This window comes from Periophthalmus magnuspinnatus, chromosome 18 (genome assembly GCF_009829125.3).
Source record: "Periophthalmus magnuspinnatus isolate fPerMag1 chromosome 18, fPerMag1.2.pri, whole genome shotgun sequence".
Classification (NCBI taxonomy): Eukaryota; Metazoa; Chordata; class Actinopteri; order Gobiiformes; family Gobiidae; genus Periophthalmus; species Periophthalmus magnuspinnatus.
In genome coordinates, this window is record NC_047143.1 from 13,551,152 (window position 1) to 13,570,847 (window position 19,696).

General features: G+C 41.0%; 1 protein-coding gene across 1 annotated transcript in view; it reads left to right on the forward strand.

Moving 5' to 3' along the window:
- The window catches only part of LOC117386261 (sodium/calcium exchanger 1-like), a 199,337-nt gene that overhangs the window by 78,547 nt on the left and 101,094 nt on the right, over positions 1-19,696 (forward strand). Inside the window, exons 2-7 of the mRNA XM_055229116.1 lie at positions 8,599-8,740; positions 10,602-10,741; positions 13,894-14,046; positions 15,938-16,165; positions 16,811-17,194; positions 19,443-19,553. Coding sequence (XP_055085091.1) covers positions 8,617-8,740; positions 10,602-10,741; positions 13,894-14,046; positions 15,938-16,165; positions 16,811-17,194; positions 19,443-19,553 — 1,140 coding nt within the window. The 5' untranslated portion in view covers positions 8,599-8,616. The remainder of the gene's footprint in view (positions 1-8,598; positions 8,741-10,601; positions 10,742-13,893; positions 14,047-15,937; positions 16,166-16,810; positions 17,195-19,442; positions 19,554-19,696) is intronic.

Consider the following 19,696-nt stretch of genomic DNA (forward strand, 5'->3'; position numbering starts at 1 on the left):
GGTTCAGTCCAATTAGGTTTAATACTTTTCACCAGTACCCAATCACCAGGTTTGATTGGGTCTTCCAAAGTTGACTCAGAGGAGGTCTCCAGGTTCAGGATCTGTTGGGAGAGAACTAAACTTAAATTAGTTAATGCTTTGTAATAGTCAGAGATTTCATGATCTTGGTCATTTCTAGGAACACACACATCAGGTTGGAGAGGAGTGTCCATCCTTCTCTCAGTTAAGATCTCATGTGGAGAGAGATTGAGATGTTTATGTGGTGTGGATCGCATTGCCATCAGCGCTAATGGCAAGGCATCCAGCCACGTCATTTTGGTGGAGTTCATGATTTTAGCTAGATAGCTTTTCAATGTGTGGTTTGCTCTTTCAACCAGGCCCTGGGATTGTGGGTGAAAGACTGTTCCAAAATGTTGTTTTATACCAAAATATTCACACACTGCTGTCATATTTTTGTTAGAAAAGTGTGTGCCATTATCAGATCTGATGGTACGGGGAAACCCATACCTAGGAACAAATTCTCTTGTCAGCCACTTAATGACTGAATTAGCTGTCTCTCTCCTTAATGGGGTAACTTCGACCCATCTTGACAAAGAGTTAGGTGCAACTAAACGTCCGTCATGATAGCGCCAAAGTCCTTTTTCATCCTTCTTCGCACCCTTGTCAGTCCAAACACTATGTTCATACGGTCCTGCGTGAGTCTGTAAGTCAATAATATCCTGCTCTGTCAACTTCACTGAATCTTTCTCTTCATCCATCTGCACACACACATACTTTTTACTTGGAGGTCCCTTATAACCTGCTGCCTTTTTTGCTGCTGCATCTTGCATTTTAATACAGCTACTTCAGATGGGAATTTAACAGCTTCTATCAATTCAGTCATTTCTTTGAGATGTTTAATAGGTTGTCCAGTGCTGGTTATGAATCCCTTACGCATCCAATGAGGGGTGTCAATGTGTATTGCATGTGTTACATAAGCAGAATCAGAATATATATTTTCTGTTTGATCTTTAGCTAATTGCAATGCTCTGGTTAAAGCTATTACTTCTGCTAATGGTGCTGAAGCCCCTGGCATAAGTATCTCTTTAGCTTCCATGATTTCAAACTTTTGTCCAGTAGCTTTCACTACTGCATATGATGTTCTAATTTTCCCTGTGTTATCTCTATAGCTACATCCATCACAAAACAGCATTAGTTGTGGGTTCTGCAGTGGTTCTGCACACAATGTTGGTACTAGAGTCATGTCTAGTCGTGCTATGTCAGCGCAGTTGTGCGGTGTCCCTGTCCCTAGATCATTTGCCATATTGATGGTTGTGCCTTCAAATGTAATATGTGGCTGATCTAGTATTTGTTTGATTTTTTCTGTGCGTTGTTCTGAGAGTGTAAAAGCTACTGATTGTAAATAGGCTGCTACTCCATGTTGTGTATGTATGATTAGAGGATGACATTTCACTATGTGTGCTGTTTTAATTATGGCCATAGATATAGCTGCTACATGTTGAGTGCATGGTGGATGTCCTTTTTCTATATTGTCTAATTTAGCACTATGATACATAAGCACTTTACACTGACCTGCCACACCGTCCCCCTTTTTGTGATAAAGTATTGCATTGCCAACTCCATTTTTCTCATACACATCTAGGTGAAAAGGTATGGTATAATCTGGTACAGCCAAGTCACATGAATGTGCCATTTGTTGTTTTAAGGAAATAAATGCTTCCTCTGCCTCAATATTCCATTTTAATTGAGCAGTAAGGTTAGTTGGTCCTGCCTCAGTTATCAGTGCTCTTAATGGGGCTGTGTGGTTGACATATTCAGGTAAATAGTTCTTACTGAAGCCTGTTAAACCTAAAAATGATAACATGTCTTTTACTATTTTAGGTTTAGGGTGGTGGAGTATGGTAGATCGAAGTTGGTTTGAAACTGAGGAAGATGAGCCTGAAATTGATCTCCCAAGAAATACAACCCTTCGCCTTCCAAATTGTAATTTTGATTTACTAACTTTATACCCCTTTTCAGCCAATCATAAAAGAGTGGAGTGGGATGCGGTGAGAATGTCCTGTTCATTAGGCGAGGCTATGAGGATGTCATCTACATATTGTATAAGAACTGTACCACTTGGAAGCAAAAGGTCGGTACGGTCTCTTTTCAAAGCCTGATTAAAATACCCCGGAGAGTGCACAAAACCTTGTGGTGCACGTGTATAAGTATACTGTTTCCCCCTATAGGTGAAAGCAAACATATTCATACTCTCTGGATGTAATGGCAAACTGAAAAATGCATTAGCCAAATCAATAACTGTAAAGAATTTGTGATCTGATGTTAAAATGGTTAGTGCCACAAATGGGTTTGGCACTGGTAAGGGTACTGGTTTGACTACTGCATTAACAGGCCTAAGATCCTGCACCATACGATAATCCGGTTTGTCAGGTTTAGGTGCAGGCAGGATAGGTGTATTCCATGGAGACTTAGTCTCCATCAATACACCTGAAGTTATTAATCCAGTGATAGTATTTTGGATGCCTTCAATCTTATCTTGTGATAGCGGATAGTGGGGTTTCCAGATTGGGATAGTACCAGGTAGTAAAGGAATTTTTATTGGGTCTGCTTGGACCAAACCAACATCAGTTGGACCGGTTGACCATAGAGTTGTTGGGAGAGATTTCATAATTTCACTAGTTTGTGGGTGATCTGTGTTTTCCCTGTCATGAAACCTGTCTATATGTTTTGATTGTGGTGTGGTTTGACATGTAGACTTGTGTGAAATTCTGTAAAATTTGGTAGATGGTGAATAGTGCAATAATTTACATTGTGTAGGAATCCAATCAGTTATAGCTAGGGCTTTCTTTACCATAGGACCAAGTGATTTGGCTTCATGACCTACACCTATAGCTAAGGTGATATGTGGTGCACACTCAGATGAGAGTGCATAGAGATGTGTTTGAGTAGGAGAGAGTTCAGCAGCAGCAGCTACTCCCTGAGGCCCTACAAAAATGTCCCCACACACTAAGTCTGGGTGTGGCATAGTCCATGTTGTATTCCACAAATCATCATAGAGTGCGTCGTCCTCCCGGAGATAGTTAAATGTGCAATGTATCAAGTCTTTTGGTGAATGATAGGGGTGTATCAGTTGCATCCATGGGAGCCAGCGTTCAAACTCTGTTATCAGAGGGGGAGGGACAGAATCCTCATTCAGGAGTAACCAATACACCGTGGCCCACACTGTTGAATCAGGTTCACATTGAGTCATTAGCATTTGTCTGGCAGGGGGTGGGCCGGCCTGAACAATTTATTGTAAGTCCATCAGGAAAAGTCACAACAGTCCCTTCATCCGAAAACGACATAGTTGCACACGATTTTATCAAAATGTCTCTGCCTATTAGGTTCAATGGGCAATGTGGAGAATACAGGAATTGGTGATAAAAAAGCTGATTTCCCACATAAATTGGTAGAGGTTCCGAAAATGGGAGGCGTTCAGGTTTACCCGAGATGCCCACTACTGAGGTGGTGTTTGTTGAGAGAGGTACTGGTGTAGATATTGAGGAGTACCTTGCACCTGAGTCTAACATGAATGCATAATCTTTGCCTCCAACTGTACATGTTATTAATGGTTCACTCAGTGCTGATACCTCAGGTGGACATCCTGGGCCTCTCTATAATGGCATCTGTTGCGCTCCAGGAGCCTGATGATAGTTGTGTCCTCCTTGAGGCTGCTGTGGTGAAATATCCCATTGTTGTGTGTTCTGGTGGTTGCCCCGGTACCATAGCCGTTGCCGCCTCAGGTAACAGTCTCTAGCCCAATGACCAAATTGTCCACATTTGTAACACTGGTCCTTAGTAACAGGCATTAATCCATATTGTAACTGGGGCTTCCTGCCACGGCCACGTTCTCTGATTTGTTTAACTATACCAGGGCTAACCTGAGGGGCCTGTATCTCTGGAACAGGGGAGTCAGTTTGTGGCATCTGAAGCTTTATCTTCTCTTTTTCCTTTCCCTTTTTTACATCGCTCATTTGCTGTATTTGCATCCTAAGGACCTGGGCTTGTAGCTTTTGCAGCTCACTCTCTTGACTGCTAGTTTTAGCATTGTAATTTCTCATATGGTGAATAATATTGGTTTCCCATTGATAATAAGACATTGCATCCAGATCTACTATTTCAGTGAGTTTGAGTTTAACCTCAGGGGGAAGAGACTCACGCACCATGGACTTAAAGAGCAGCATGTGGCCTGGGTCTACTGCAGTGCGGGGGTTTCTACCAGTCACATCAATCCAATGTTGTTGAGCTCTCCTAAGGAACTCAGCGGGATCCTCACCTGGTTTTGGGTCTAATTTTTTTAGTGAGGAGGAATCTACCCGTGCGGGGTACAATCTCATTATGGCTCTGACAACATCATCTTTATCTCTACCTGCCCATGGAGTATGGTCTGGTAATCGCTCAGTACCAGCCTCATATTCTACCGCTCTGAGACCATGCATCGTAGCTACTGTTCCAAGAATGGTCCGCAAGTTCCCAAAACATAGCCTTTGACCTAGCATTGCAGTTTCTAAATTTCTTATCCATTTTTGTCCTCCATCCACTAGAGGATCAAGCTTACTTGCGACTAGTTGCTTATCTTGGATTGTCATTGGTTGCTACATTAACATACCATGTGAATTTGGCACTTCAATTAATGGCATTTGGGCATGTCTCCCTTGGAAATCACACTCATCTCTATTAATCCTCTTTTTATGTTTCTGTTTAGCCAATTTTAATTCTTCTAAGTCGATTGAATCAGAGCTGTCATGTTCACTATCCTCTTCCACTCTCAATTCATACTGCTTTTTCTTTTTATATGCATACTTCTGATGAGTAAACTGTTCAGAGAGTGCAGGATTCTGAGAGTATGGTGATCTCCCATGCCTGACCCATGTAGGAGGGGTCAAAAGGTCAGTTGGAACTCTATCATAACCTGTGTTTGGTATATCACTAATATGTAAACCTTTTGGCCTTGTAGATTTAGGTTTAACATCAGTTGTAAACGAAGTCTCATACAATGGTTCATCTATTTTTGTTTTTATTTTACTAGAGACCTCTTCTCATGTAGAACTTTGAGAATGCTTATCATCACTTCCAAATTGTATTGTTTTTCTTATTGATTCAGTGGGTGTAGGAGCCTTTAGTGTTAATGCCCTTCACATTAACAAATTTCAGTGTTTTAACATCATCTGGGTCAATCAGTTGCCCTGTCATAGATGTTGCTCCTGCTGCACTGTCATCACTGATTGCTTCTATATTTTCATCAAGCATTGTGTTTACTACTTTAATAGCTTCAATTGTGGTAGGTTCTTCTACTATGTCTACTAATCCTGCTTTAACTAATACCAATGGACATTGTAGTGTTGTGGTGTTAGAGTCATTAGTTGTTATCAGTGGGGGTGTAACAGCCCAAGTTTGTGAATTAGTAGCTTGAGTTAGTAATTTATGGGCCTCGCTATAAGGTGAAAGATCAGTATAAGGAGGAGGGAGAAATGCATTTTCCCCCTTCTTATCTAAGGTCGTTTCCCTTTCAGTTTTAGATTGCACCAATTGTATTTGTGGCATCACTGTGGTGTATGTTATGTTAAAACCTGCCCCCCTCATTAAGTGGGGGAGGTATGCATTGCAAAGAACTTTATTTTTTCTGGCTATATTCACTCTCTTTTTAAACTCCCCTATACATTTTTTGCCATTTCGCTCCCATTCAGCTTCAGTGAAATCACAAGCAGCATGGACAACCGTTTGACTATTCAGCAATTGTTCTTTTCTAGGATTTGGAGATGTGTCCTGTCATATCAAACCTCTCATTTGCAAGTCTTTTACCCATATCTCAAACTTATCTGTCTCTTTCTTCTTTTTTCTATCCTCTGTCCCAAACAAAAGTATATCTAAGGCATTAGTACACGCTTCTTTCGTCGTAGCAGGAGTAAACTTCGTCCCTCTATCGTCCATTGTCTAATGGTGGAAAAGGTTCTCAATTTGACCTTCAGGTGAGAGGGAAACAGGCAAATGCTGATGGAAGATAGTGGGGGTAAGGTTGAAAGAAAGGAGGGGGTGTATAGCTGAGTAAGGGAGTATGATAGGCAGGAGAGATAAGACTCACCCTAAAGGAACTATTCACTAAGAATTTATTTGAGAGCAAATAGTCAAAATCCTAATTGAGTAAACCCGCAACTGCTTTTCCACCACAGTCAGTCAGTCTGTTTGTCACTAAGTCTGTTTTACACACCTGTAATTTGGTCTATTGGGAATGAAAATGTTAATAAAACCTGTTTACATAAGCCTAATGTATGGATCCAAACCTTTCACCACAGAGATCCCTTTAGACCTACCCGTATCACACCCAGACTTCTACGCAGAGGCCGAAGCGTCTGTGCGGGGTGGGGGTTCTAGCAGGATATGTGATTTTAGTTTTAAAGACCCGACACTCCTACACCCCGGGCTGTTTGCCTTTATTTTCTCCACCCCCAAATGCAGCCTACGCAGTCTCTACTCCAGCCAATACTCTATGTGATAAAGGCTAAAAATGAGGAGTCAGAGACCCAAGCCACCCACAGTGACCCAAAAAGAAGAAGAAGAAGTTCTGTCCCTACCGGTTTATTCAATTGTGCTCAGCTGAGTGGGTCCCGGACCCAGGGCTCCACACCCCACACGGTCCAACCGTGTCTTGGTCATCGGGCGCTCCACACCCTCAGAGTCCAACTCTGGCCAACAATAGAACCTAGTCTATTGTCAGACGACCGGGCCTAATGCCACCTGGTCCCGGACCAGGATTTTCCCCCTAACACGGTCCCAGCCGTCTTGGTTACAAGGGCAAGTGCGTTTCTTAGCAGTGACTACGTTCAATAGACTCTCGTCAGATTCTGTTCCAAGAGGTAATTTGATTAAGAATTTAACTAGTTGCCCTCAGGGCCCAGCCCTGGCTATCCAGTAGAACCTGGTCTGCTGGCAGTCTCTCAACCGGGCCTAGCGCCACCTGGTCCCGGACCAGGATTTCTAATACCGGCTCATTGATCTGTCCCTATGTGTTAGTAAATGTGCTTCATGCAACTTTACATGTGAAAGAACAAACTGGACTAGATAGCCCACCCAATTATATTCTAAATTTGCAAGACAAAGAATTACAGATTCATGTGACAGTGACAACCCTAATAAAGGATAAACTAAACTATGCAGAAATTTTATTAAAACGGTTTTCTGCTTACCTTATTTTGGGGCCCCTGGTTGTCACCGACCCAGTCATCAGACTTCACCTCGATATGCCCAAAGGTCCTCCAAATCACTATATATATATATATATATATATATATATATATATATATATATATATATATATATATATATATATATATATATATATATATATATATATATATATATATATATATATATATATATATATATATATTCATAGAGCCAGTGGTGTGTTTTTGAGCTCAACATTTGTAAGATGCATGAGGCCAGCATTCTAATGCAGAAGTACAGGACCCAACACGTGGAGACATGAACCCCCAAGTCTAGTACCGTCCAATCTGGCTATACTTCCATTGTAGGTAGTAATATTATACCGCCGATTACATAGGCCAAGATAACAAGGACTGAGTTGGCACTGTGGGGCTGAAACAGAATTGCAATTTCTCTTTTCCAATCCACATGAAGCAAAAACTGAAAAAAAAAAAAAAACTGGCCTAGGGCCGATGTATGCAGGTTGTCCATCGGTGCAAGTAGAAGTGCTTGGAATTGGGTAAAAAGTGCTCTGATCCCATATATTTGTATGAATAGGCACTGCAGAGCTGTTGTTTGATGAGTACGCCTGACGAGCCAGTTTGGATCAAATTAATATCAGCGGCACGTCTTCTCCGGCCGCTATCTGTGTATGTGAGCCTGTGTGTCTGTGTTTTGTTTTCTATTGTGATGAGCGCACATAGTTCTGACTGTATATTTAACCACAGGTGAAAGAAAAGATCACTATTTATATCACCAAGGAAGTGAGCATGTGTGTGTCTATTCAGGGGGCTCTGTCCGCCTGAAGCTGTTGTCATTGTTGAAAGTGAACAAGACCAACTCAAAAGTAAAGAAAACAGAACTGCGCTCTGTGGGGCGACCCCTCCAGTGACAGGTCGATTGAATAAATAAATAAACAGTAACAATAAACAGGAAGTCTTTCCTTTGGAACGTCTTCTGCCATATTTGTGTAAAAAGCCTGTTACACTGGTGTAAAAAGTCTGTAGCATTTCAGAGTAGCTGACTAGCATAGCTATTTCCAAGCATTGTTGCCATGGATATAGGAAAAAGTTTCACAATCCTATAGTCCATAACTTCTGTCCTTTGAACTGCACAAGCTGCACCCAAATATTAAGTAAAAATGTAACAATATATATATATATATATATATATATATATATATATATATATATATATATATATATATATATTTTTTTTTTTTTTTTACAAACTGCTCAGTGTGCCAGCCAGTCACCACCAAGAGCAGCCAACCACGGCCATCAAAACAAATGAAATTTTACTGTGTGTAACAGTCAGATGGCTGTAAGACTAACCTCTCTTGTGTCTGTGTTGCAGGCTCTAGACTGACTGAAGATGGTCTGTGCAGGTGTCATGTCTGCCGTCCTGCTCCTTTCTCCCCTGCTGCTCCTGACCTTTCCCACACACACTCATGCTTCTGCAGAGAACTGCTCTGCCTCTGGAGACCCCTGTCAGGAGGGTAAGCACGTCACATTTAAAAAACACATATTATGCAAATTTGAAGTTTTAGAGCTTTAAACCATATTATAACATTGTTTCCTCATCAAAACATATGTCATGCATGTTTGAGTAATCTAGTAATCTTACAGTTAGCAGTAAATTTGTCCAATGCTCCACCCACAAGCCTACATCATCCATGCTACTGCACAACAATTCTCCATAAATATGCAAAAGCATGATATAACTGTACACAACAACTTGACAAATGTGATGAGATGTGCAGTTGTTTCATTAGCAGAATGCACGCTGATTTTTTTGTGATGTCACTCTGAAGGAGGAGTGACTTTTGAACACATATTATGTAAATCTGATTTTTGGAGCTTTTAACCATGTTATGCTGTTGTCCCCCCGTCAAACACATACCTGAAGTTGTGTTTTGTTTCATTCATGGTTGTTTCATTAATTTATAAATTCAAAGTTTTCTTCTCTGAGCACTCAAAAATGCTCCATTCTCATTTTGCCTGTCTAGTTACATCACAGATAAACTCTCAACTCCTGCGCAGTTTTTAAGCCCATAAACCATTGCCAGACTCATTCTGCAGTCAAATTGTGTTCACAACAAATGCATGACTTTGTTAGCATGGCTTTAATTTTGCATTATTCATTCTTGTGGCTGACAGCAGATAGGGCTCTAACTCCTAAATACCTCATTGGAAACATTGGAGAACTTTATATGGTATACATTTTCCATTCAGACATAATTTTAAGTTGGAATCTGTGAAATGAATATATGAGTTTAAAACTGAGCTGTCCAAAGGCAGTTGTCCTGTTTTATCATGCATACATCAGTTAATGTAATTGTATAGTTATTGGGCTTATCTTCATGAAAAAAACAAAACAAAAAAACAAAACAAAGTTCAATTTTAGCACAAATGAATCAAGGTCGGACTATATTTCTATCAGTAGCTTTAGAAAGTTGTGACAATAGACCTTATGCCATGAAATTAGGTTTATTGAAGAATTAAATAAAAGTTCACAATTTGTAGATTGTCTGGGGTTATTATTGGCCCCTGTTCCCCACCTGAAATTATGATTCCTAGAATGTCCCACCGGCAGGAGGGACATTGAAGTATATGATCTGTCACAATCTTATTATGTACAAGATTGTGAAGTTTAGTGTGAGAGATGATTCTTATGGGGAAAAACATTCATTTTGAGAAAACAGCTTTTCCTACCCTACCCTCTAGGCCTCCACCAGGATGTACCTTCACTGTCATGTCCCTCACCATATTCAGTTAGTTTACTTTATAAATTGCATCAAAGATACTTAATTACCAATAGATTTCATTTCTAACTTGAATAAACTAGCTTTGTGTTGTCTCTGCTCTACTCTGCTTGTGTAGGTTTAGTTTTAGTTTAATTTAGCACTTAAAGCATATTGTGACAAACAATGGACCTACATATATAAGGGCGTAAATAGCATAGGCATGTAATTTGTCCGTGAATGTGTTGCCATAGCCCATTTGTCTGGTTAAGATTAGACACAAATCTGTAATGGTTACGGGATGTGTCTATGGAGGTGAGTCACGTGTGGGTCCTCCTGGTGGGACTCTGCGGGTTGGGTCCTCTGGGTGGATTAAAAAACATCTTGAGTGCAGATTGGACTATATTGTAGTTTCCTGGTGAGGACTTATATGCTGAGAGAGCTAAGAGACCAAAAAACAAATAGCGGTATTTGTTTCTGTCTGTAGTATCTCACCTTAATAAAGCATTTGAAATATGGATGCAGGATTACTCTGTAGACCATTGTCTATAGTTTAGGCAGATGGCAGGAGCTTGCTGTGCTGTGGCATCTGTTCTTCAAATGTGTTGTGTTCCAGGTGTGGTTCTCCCCGTATGGAACCCACAGAACCCGTCGGCGGGGGACAAAGTGGCCCGGGCCATCGTCTACTTTGTGGCTTTGATCTACATGTTTCTGGGCATGAGCATCATCGCAGACCGCTTCATGTCTTCTATCGAGGTCTACACACTGCACACATCTATAGATGTACTTTTTACAGTGGCAGGCCGTGCATTTCACCCTTGGGCCATCAGTGACGTCCCACTTGTACATTACAACATCACCTCAATATAGGCTAGTCAAGCAACACTTAAAAAATAAGCATTTAAAAAATAAGCATGCATTGCATTCACAATTAAGAGTAGAAAACTAAGTTCACTGTCAAAAATAACAAAATAAAAATGTGATTTAAATATGCCAAAAATCCACCCATCCATTTTCTTCCGCTTATCCAGTGCCAGGTTGCGGGGGCAGCAGTCTAAGCAGGGACTCCCAGACTTCCCTTACCCCAGACACATACTCCAGCTCCTCTGAGGGGATCCCAAGGTGTTCCCAGGCCAGTCGAGAGACATAGTCCCTCCAGCATGTCCTGGGTCCAGAGCCTCCTCCCGGCGGTACATGCCCCGAATACCTCCCAAGGGAGGTGTCCAGGAGGCATCCTGAACAGATGCCCGAGCCACCTCAACTGGCCCCTCTTGACGTGTAGGAGCAGCGGCTCTACTCCGAGCTCCTCACCCTATCCCTAAGGGTGTGCCCAGCCACCCTACGGAGGAAGCCCATTTCGGCCTCTTGTATCCGTGATCTTCCGGTCATTACCCAGAGCTCATGACCATAGGTGAGGGTAGGAACTTGGATTGATTGGTAAATTGAGAGCCTTCATTACCACAACAGACCGATACAGCGACCGCATCACTGCAGACTACACTGATCTGCCTGTCAATCTCATGCTCCATCCTTCCCTCATTCATGAACAAGACCCTGAAATACTACAACTCCTCCACTTGAGGCAGGGACTCACAAGCCACCCGGAGTGGGCAAGCCACCTTTTTCCGGTCGAGAACCATGGCTTCGGATTTGGAGGAGCTGATTCTCATCCCAGCCACTTCACACTCGGCTGCAAACCGCCCCAGTGCCTGCTACAGGTCCTGATTGATAAAGCCATCTCCTGATGGCTTTATCAATCATCATCTGCAAAGAGCAAAGATGAGATCCTTTGGTTCCCAAACCGAAACCCCTCCAGCCCCTGGCTGCGCCTAGAAATTCTGTCCATAAATATAATGAACATTTGGTGGCCAGATGCCAAACAAAATGCCACCAAAATTAGGCTATGGGAGCTTTGTCCAGTAAACTACGCAATTTCGCCGTTTCATATAAGACATCTACCAGACAGTAACAAAACAAAGTATTATTTGAAAATAAAGTAAACAGATCATTTGCATTTTTTGACAATAGGCTATAGAACAACAGCAAATAACTGAAAATGTGGAGCAGCTGAGATTGAACAAAATTTATTGCAGTTTTAACTGAGGTGACTTCAATGTGCCACATTATTATTAACATTATAAACTCACTTTTTCATTGTGGAGTTTCTTCTCACTGCGTGCCTGTTCGCTGAGCTGCAGGTCCACTCGAGTGTCTCCAAATGTTTTTAAATGCACTGTAGCTTGTAAGTGCCCAGCCGTCCAACAACAGTACAATTTGCAGCATTTCTCAGAAGCTGGGAGCCACCGGTACTGTTCATAGTTGCTCTGGAAATGACAGACAAACCCTTTTCCTTGCTGGGACAGGTTAGCTAGCGCAGGGGTTGGTCGACCTCTTCTCATAATATCCAACTTTTCGTGAAAGTGCTTTTCATCTTGAAAATGGAGCAGAAAGTATATCTGCAACCAAACGTCCTTCAGCCATTATGGGTTAAAAACACAGCAATAGCTGTTGGATCTCCGGGTTTAGTTTGACATTCTGCAGACCGCCACCTTTCTGGCTCTAGCAGTGCTTATTATCCAATCACAGGACATGTACATGTTTAGTTTGCATAAGACCTTCTAGCTGGCCCTGGTATGCAGAATTGAGATCTGATTGGCTATTAAAACTGACTGTGTCTGTGTCTACTTAAAGTGGATGTTTATTCTGAAGGCCCTAAGAAAACAGCACAAGCTAGCTGAAATATAATTGGAAAAAAAACTCTACCACAGTAAACAACATTGGAAGCCACTAAACAAAGTGGATATGATATAACATAAAGAGAACAGAGCATGTTTAGGCCAGCAGAGAAGGTCTTGCTGTCCCTTACGGCCCGCCACTGCTTTTTAATATGATCTGTTCTCTTTCAGGTGGTACTTGGACAGGTTTTTGTTTGTGGGATTGCCTAATTTAGAGTTAATTTTATCCACTTTTTTGTCCTCCTTTATATAGTTTATAACTATAGTAGGAATGATGTAGTTTAGACCTGGTTTAGCTTTAGATTAGACCTGAAATAGTCCTGTTACAGACTTAGTTTAGATCTGGTGGTACTCGGAAAGCCAGATCTTTTTTTGATAGTAATTGGTGTGAAAGGTTTGAGAACCACTGCCCTAAACCATATCGTAATTGCTTACATCTACTTTTGAATAGAGGCAGGGGTACTAAGATGCTTTACTATTCCCTCTTAGTCATTCTAGGAATACACCAATACAATACTGGTATCAGAAATCGGGTGTGATATTGAACATTATAATGGAATGGATATTGGCTTCCAAGATATCTGTTCTGCCAATATCCCATTTTGGTCTATAAATTGGTGTAATAAGATGATTTACTGGCCAATGTTAGCTAAAAACATTTCATAATATCATAACTTGTAACTACTTTTTACAAAGCGGTTCTATAGTTATAAAACACAGTTGGATATGTTTTTACCTTATGCTGTTTGTGTTTAAAGGAAATAAATTATATTTTCAGTCTCTGCCCTAGTATCGGTTGATATTGGGTATCAGAAGATACTGAAAGGCAAAGTATCGATATCAGTTTTGGAACTGGAAAAACCTTGATCGGTGCATCCCTAAGTCACTCACAGACAGATCTCGAACTAATAATTGTTCTTTTGGGCTTTTCATTTCACTCTTTAGTGTAGTTGCACTGAGATGAAGAAAAATTCTCAGTACTTTAACATGAGCTCCGTTGTATGGATGTTATGATTGATTTTATGTATACCTTTATTATGTAACTCTGCTATTCTCTGTCCCTTTTAATTGCTCCTCGGGGATAAATAAAGTGGCTAAATTTAACTGTATTGAATTGAAAAACATGCCATAGTAACATACATGAATATTTAGATGTTTTGTTGTTATTTGAAGGTGATAACATCACAAGAGAAGGAAATTACCATAAAGAAATCCAACGGGGAGACCACCACAGCCACAGTGCGGATCTGGAATGAGACTGTGTCCAACCTGACCCTGATGGCCCTGGGCTCTAGCGCTCCGGAGATCCTGCTCTCTGTGATTGAGGTGAGGTACTGTCACAGTTTGCATGCACAGCCAAAACAACCAAATTCAAATTGTCTTTACCCCAAAATCTGTCTGACCACTCCTGTCCCAGTCGACAACAGGTCAAATAACCAAATAATGGTGAAAGTGGGCTCTGAGCTGTTCAGGTGCTTATAGAAATTTAACACAAACACAATAAATTTGCAGCTATAATTGCTAATAAAAACGATCATACATACTATAACCACAGTTTTCACTGAAATGGGTAAGCGGCATCTCATTTATGTTAAACATTTGCTTTCCGTTGCAGAAATATACACTCACCTGAAGGATTATTAGGAACACCATACTATTACGATGTTTGACCCCCTTTCGCCTTCAGAACTGCCTTAATTCTACGTGGCATTGATTCAACAAGGTGCTGAAAGCATTATTTAGAAATGTTGGCCCATATTGATAGGATAGCATCTTGCGGTTGATGGAGATTTGTGGGATGCACATCCAGGGCACGAAGCTCCCGTTCCACCACATCCCAAAGATGCTCTATCGGGTTGAGATCTGGTGACTGTGGGGGCCATTGTAGTACAGTGAACTCACTGTCATGTTCAAGAAACCAATTTGAAATGATTCAAGCTTTATGACATGGTGCATTATCCTGCTGGAAGTACCCATCAGAGGATGGGTACATGGTGGTCATGAAGGGATGGAAATGGTCAGAAACAATGTTCAGGTAGCCCGTGGCATTTAAACAATGCCCAGTTGGCACTAAGGGACCTAAAGTGTGCCAAGAAAACATCCCCCACACCATTACACCACCACCACCAGCCTGCATAGTGGTAACAAGGCATGATGGATCCATGTTCTCATTCTGTTTACGCCAAATTCTGACTCTACCATTTGAATGTCTCAACAGAAATCGAGACTCATCAGACCAGGCAACATTTTTCCAGTCTTCAACTGTCCAATTTTGGTGAGCTCGTGCAAATTGTAGCCTCTTTTTCCTATTTGTAGTGGAGATGAATGGTACCCGGTGGGGTCTTCTGCTGTTGTAGCCCATCTGCCTCAAGGTTGTGCGTCTTGTGGCTTCACAAATGCTTGGATCACTAGTCCCATTCTCCTCTGACCTCTAGCATCAACAAGGCATTTTCGCCCACAGGACTGCCGCATACTGGATGTTTTTCCCTTTGCACACCATTCTTTGTAAACCTTAGAAATGGTTGTGCGTGAAAATCCCAGTAACTGAGCAGATTGTGAAATACTCAGACCGGCCCATCTGGCACTAACAACTATGCCACGCTCAAAATTGCTTAAATCACCTTTCTTTCCCATTCTGACATTCAGTTTGGAGTTCAGGAGATTGTCTTGACCAGGACCACACCCATAAATGCATTGAAGCAACTGCCATGTGATTGGTTAATTAGATAATTGCATTAAGGAGAAATTGAACAGGTGTTCCCAATAATCCTTTAGGTGAGTGTATATTGAAGTTCATTTTACTTTAACATAGCGGACTGAAACAAAACAATATGTGCTTGTTGGGTGCTCTGTGGAGAGGCTATAGTTTTCAACATTACATTTCCAAACAAATGTGATATTTTCCTGGCTGTTTCTTACCTGATGCAGTTGAATGCCTCTCCTAGTTTGTGCGTAATGTATATCGACTGTTACATGCAATGGCCATCCAAGTACATACTGGTTTTTCCAGATGTGTTATTAAGATCTTTGGGATTCGATTAACAACACCTTAAATCATAGTTCCCGGGTTTACATGCATTTGGATAAATCTGTTTAAATTGGATTAGTCCAGTTATCCATTTTTCCTGGTGTGCAGGTAAATGCAGTGACTCCTCCTGCCCTCTCTAATGCAGGATTTATAATGGCATTCGTCATTTGGATCCTGTCTTCCCTGCAGGTTTGTGGGCACAACTTTGAGGCAGGCTCCCTTGGGCCGAGCACCATCGTGGGCAGTGCTGCATTCAACATGTTTGTGATCATCGCCCTGTGTGTGTATGTGGTCCCAGATGGAGAAACACGCAAAATCAAACACCTGCGTGTCTTCTTCGTAACCGCTGCCTGGAGCATCTTTGCCTACATCTGGCTCTACCTCATCCTCAGTGTCTTCTCGCCTGGAGAGGTGCAGGTGAGCGTCATCTTTTAGGGATGGTTTATCGGTAATTTGCAATATCGAAGGATTTTCCTACATATCTGTATCCATCTGATATTGAAAATTTAGAGATATTTAGCACAGACTTTTTTTTCTGCACAGCTCTCGTCTTTGTCTGCCCCTGTGTCCTTCCCAGATTGTCCTCGGTGCATCAGATTTGTTTTTTTTGAACAAACTTATTGAACAAACTAAATTATGAATTTATATTCCAGATCAATTAATTTTGTTATTATTTTTACTTATTATTTTTTACTTTTTTTTTTTTTTGTTAATTTGTAAACGTCACTATAACTTAACCTAAATTTGGTCCCTGCTGTGTTTTTTAAGGGCCTATATATAGGCTATTTTCTCTTTGTTATAATGTTGTTTCCTCATCAAAAACATACCAGGAGTTTTGTTTGATGTTTAACACACAAACCCTACATATATAGGCTCTTCTTATCCACCTTGTGATGTTATGTGGTAATACAGAAAGTGCCCCACTGTGTTTTTAAATTCCATAAACATTCGCCAGAATCATTTCCATGATTTCAGGACTGGAAGACTTATTTGGTGGAATGATGGTGATAATGTGTAATGATTGAAAAATAATGAATTTCTATTAACTGAATTCTCTCACAGGTGTGGGAGGCAGTGCTCACCTTCCTCTGCTTCCCCCTGTGTGTGGTCCAGGCCTGGGTGGCTGACCGCCGCCTCCTCTTTTATAAATATGTGCGCAAGCGTTACCGGGCTGACAAGAGCCGTGGCGTCATCATCGAGTCTGAGGGTGGGGACATGTTGCATGGTGGGGGTGGGGCTCTGGGCGGCTTCACTAAGATGGACATGCTGGAGCTGGATGGCCAGATGGCGCTCAACTGCCATGGCACAGACGGCCTGATTGAGGAGGGCAGGGCTAAAGACGAGGAGGAAGAGGCACGGCGGGATATGGCCAGGACTCTCAAAGAGCTCAAACAGAGACACCCCGATAAGGACATGGAGCAGCTCATCGAGATGGCCAACTACCAGGTAGGGTTTTCAAAAGTATTGTATCAAAGTATCAATACTAACTAACTAGTATCGAAACTAGATAATCATTTGAGCAGGAATCAGTACTAAAAAAGTCACATTTACAGGACAGAAATGAAACTTTCCTGAACACTTTTAGACTGTTCTTGAACTGTAGTATAAGACCATATGGACTTGTATATGCCAGTGTATTGAATGGAGCCTAGACAATTTAGGTATTACGCAGATATAAGGCCACATGGTAATAGAAAAGAGATAGATAAGATACTGCAATTTAGTGTTTTTTTTAATTATTATTGTGGTATTGTAATTGGTATTGAGTAAAGGAATATTCCTTAGCATCAAAGTAAAGTTTGAAATTTTTGTATCATGACAACATTACTACAAGGTCAGCACAGAAATGTGTATCATTAGAATTATTGGGTTTCCCATACAAATATGACTATGCATTAGGGATGAACAATTTTTTTGAAAAATATCAAACTGTGAACAAGCACTGCAGTTGCGATTTTTACATTTTAAAAAGACTAAAATATGTAATCACATTTCAGAACATGTGTTGTACAGATCTAAATTGTAAGTTTAGCAGAATTTATTCGGAATAAGACAGGAGACTTTATTGTTTGTGGAGGGAATTATGGTACTTTAAAAACTGCAGCAGTTTGAATGGATGCAATTGGCTAATTGCATCCATTCAAACTGCGATTAGATTGTGACTACTCTTGCTGCCCTACTATGCATTTATTGTAACTATTTGAAGAATGTACATTATGCAAATATAATGTTTTGGACTAACATGTCATTAAATATTGGGATAAATGGCTCTAAACCAGGAGTGAATGAGATTTTTAAATAACTGCACATTCATAAATGTGTCCTAATATCTGGGGAAAATGGCAACAGGCAAAATGTTTGCCATCTCATTCAGTATTGAATGACTGCTCGTATTTTCATTCAAGCTTTTGTTTTGTTTTGCTAAATATTGCTATAATTCTTACTTACTATCAAATGGATGTCTCTATGAAATGCTTTGACATTGCAGTTCCATGCTGTCCAACTGGTCTGTAGCCCCCTGTGCTAGGTTAGCTCCATAACTGTGCCCAAACTTTGGCACACGATTAGTTTGCACTGTGCTAAGATTAATCGGATTTCGGTTAATCGGGTTGGCCCCCTAGTGAACAGAAGGAGACGCATCTATTAGCTATCACTAGCATTCAAACAAGTAATAATACGGTCTGATACTGGCTCTCCTCTCCTTTGCAGTGTGTACTTGCCTTGTTCTGATGTAGATAGCTCCTTGCTAACCGGCTAACATGATTATCGTGGGCTGTAAATGGTTGAATAAAAATGTGCTTACTTCTCTCCATGGTATGTGGAGTTTACTGACTTCCATAAGTATAAAGTGAAGCCATTAGGTCCCATTACTCGTAGCACAGAGCACACACTGTGGGAAATATATTGGACCCAAGTTGAATCTAATCATCTTCAAAACTGCTATTTCATTTTTATTTCAGTTTAGTTGATGGTAGGGTTCATTAAAAAGACCTTTTGACTTTAATCATTCATAATAGCTGACATGTGTGGAGAGACTGTGTGTCTGGGTATCAGCTGAGTTAGAAGTAGACAAAGGATAATTCTTTCCAAGTGCCAGATTAAATACATGAGGATGGAAGACCTGTCTATGTTCTGCAATTAGTATTGCACAGAAATTTTGGGCCACTATCTTTCACGCTTTACATGTTAAGTTCATAATTATATTCCTAATTTCAATATATATCTCGTACCAGGTATAAATAGGAACGTATAAAGAATAATTTTGGATGATTGCACTAAAATAAACCATATCCTAACTGTAAGCCTCTTCACAGCCCTGACTCACAACTTGGCCGAGTGAAGGGCATAATTGGTGGACCTGCTTGTTTGCATGATGATGTTTTTGCTTTGCATGGAATGTTCCACAATATCTATCTTCATGTTGAGTGTTCCACTCAATTCACATGCTTATTCACATGTATTGCAGTATTCCATCATCAGAAATCTTACACAATGAGGGGTTATTAAAACATGTTCTTATGATTTTCTCTGCACCTCATTGCCTATGCCAGTGCTAATGTTGGAGGACAGGACAATTTAGAAACATAATTATTGGACACTTCTGAGTACAAATTTAAGTTAAAACCCTTAGTCATTTAGCAACTATTTCCACATGTCTTTCTCCATTTTGTGACTGCTGTTGTTGGTTGTTTAGGTGTTGATGCAGCAGCAGAAGAGCCGTGCGTTCTACCGGATCCAGGCCACCAGGATGATGATCGGTGCGGGGAACATCCTAAAGAAACATGCAGCAGACCAGGCTCGGAAGGTACCACCTGCCCCCTCCTTGTTCTCTGCTTTCCTACATCCCACCTGCACCCCTCTCTGTTTTCCTACATCCCACCTGTACCCCTGTCTGCTCTCTACAATGCACAGGCCCAGGGCTGTTGGCTCCATTCAGAGTGCAACAAA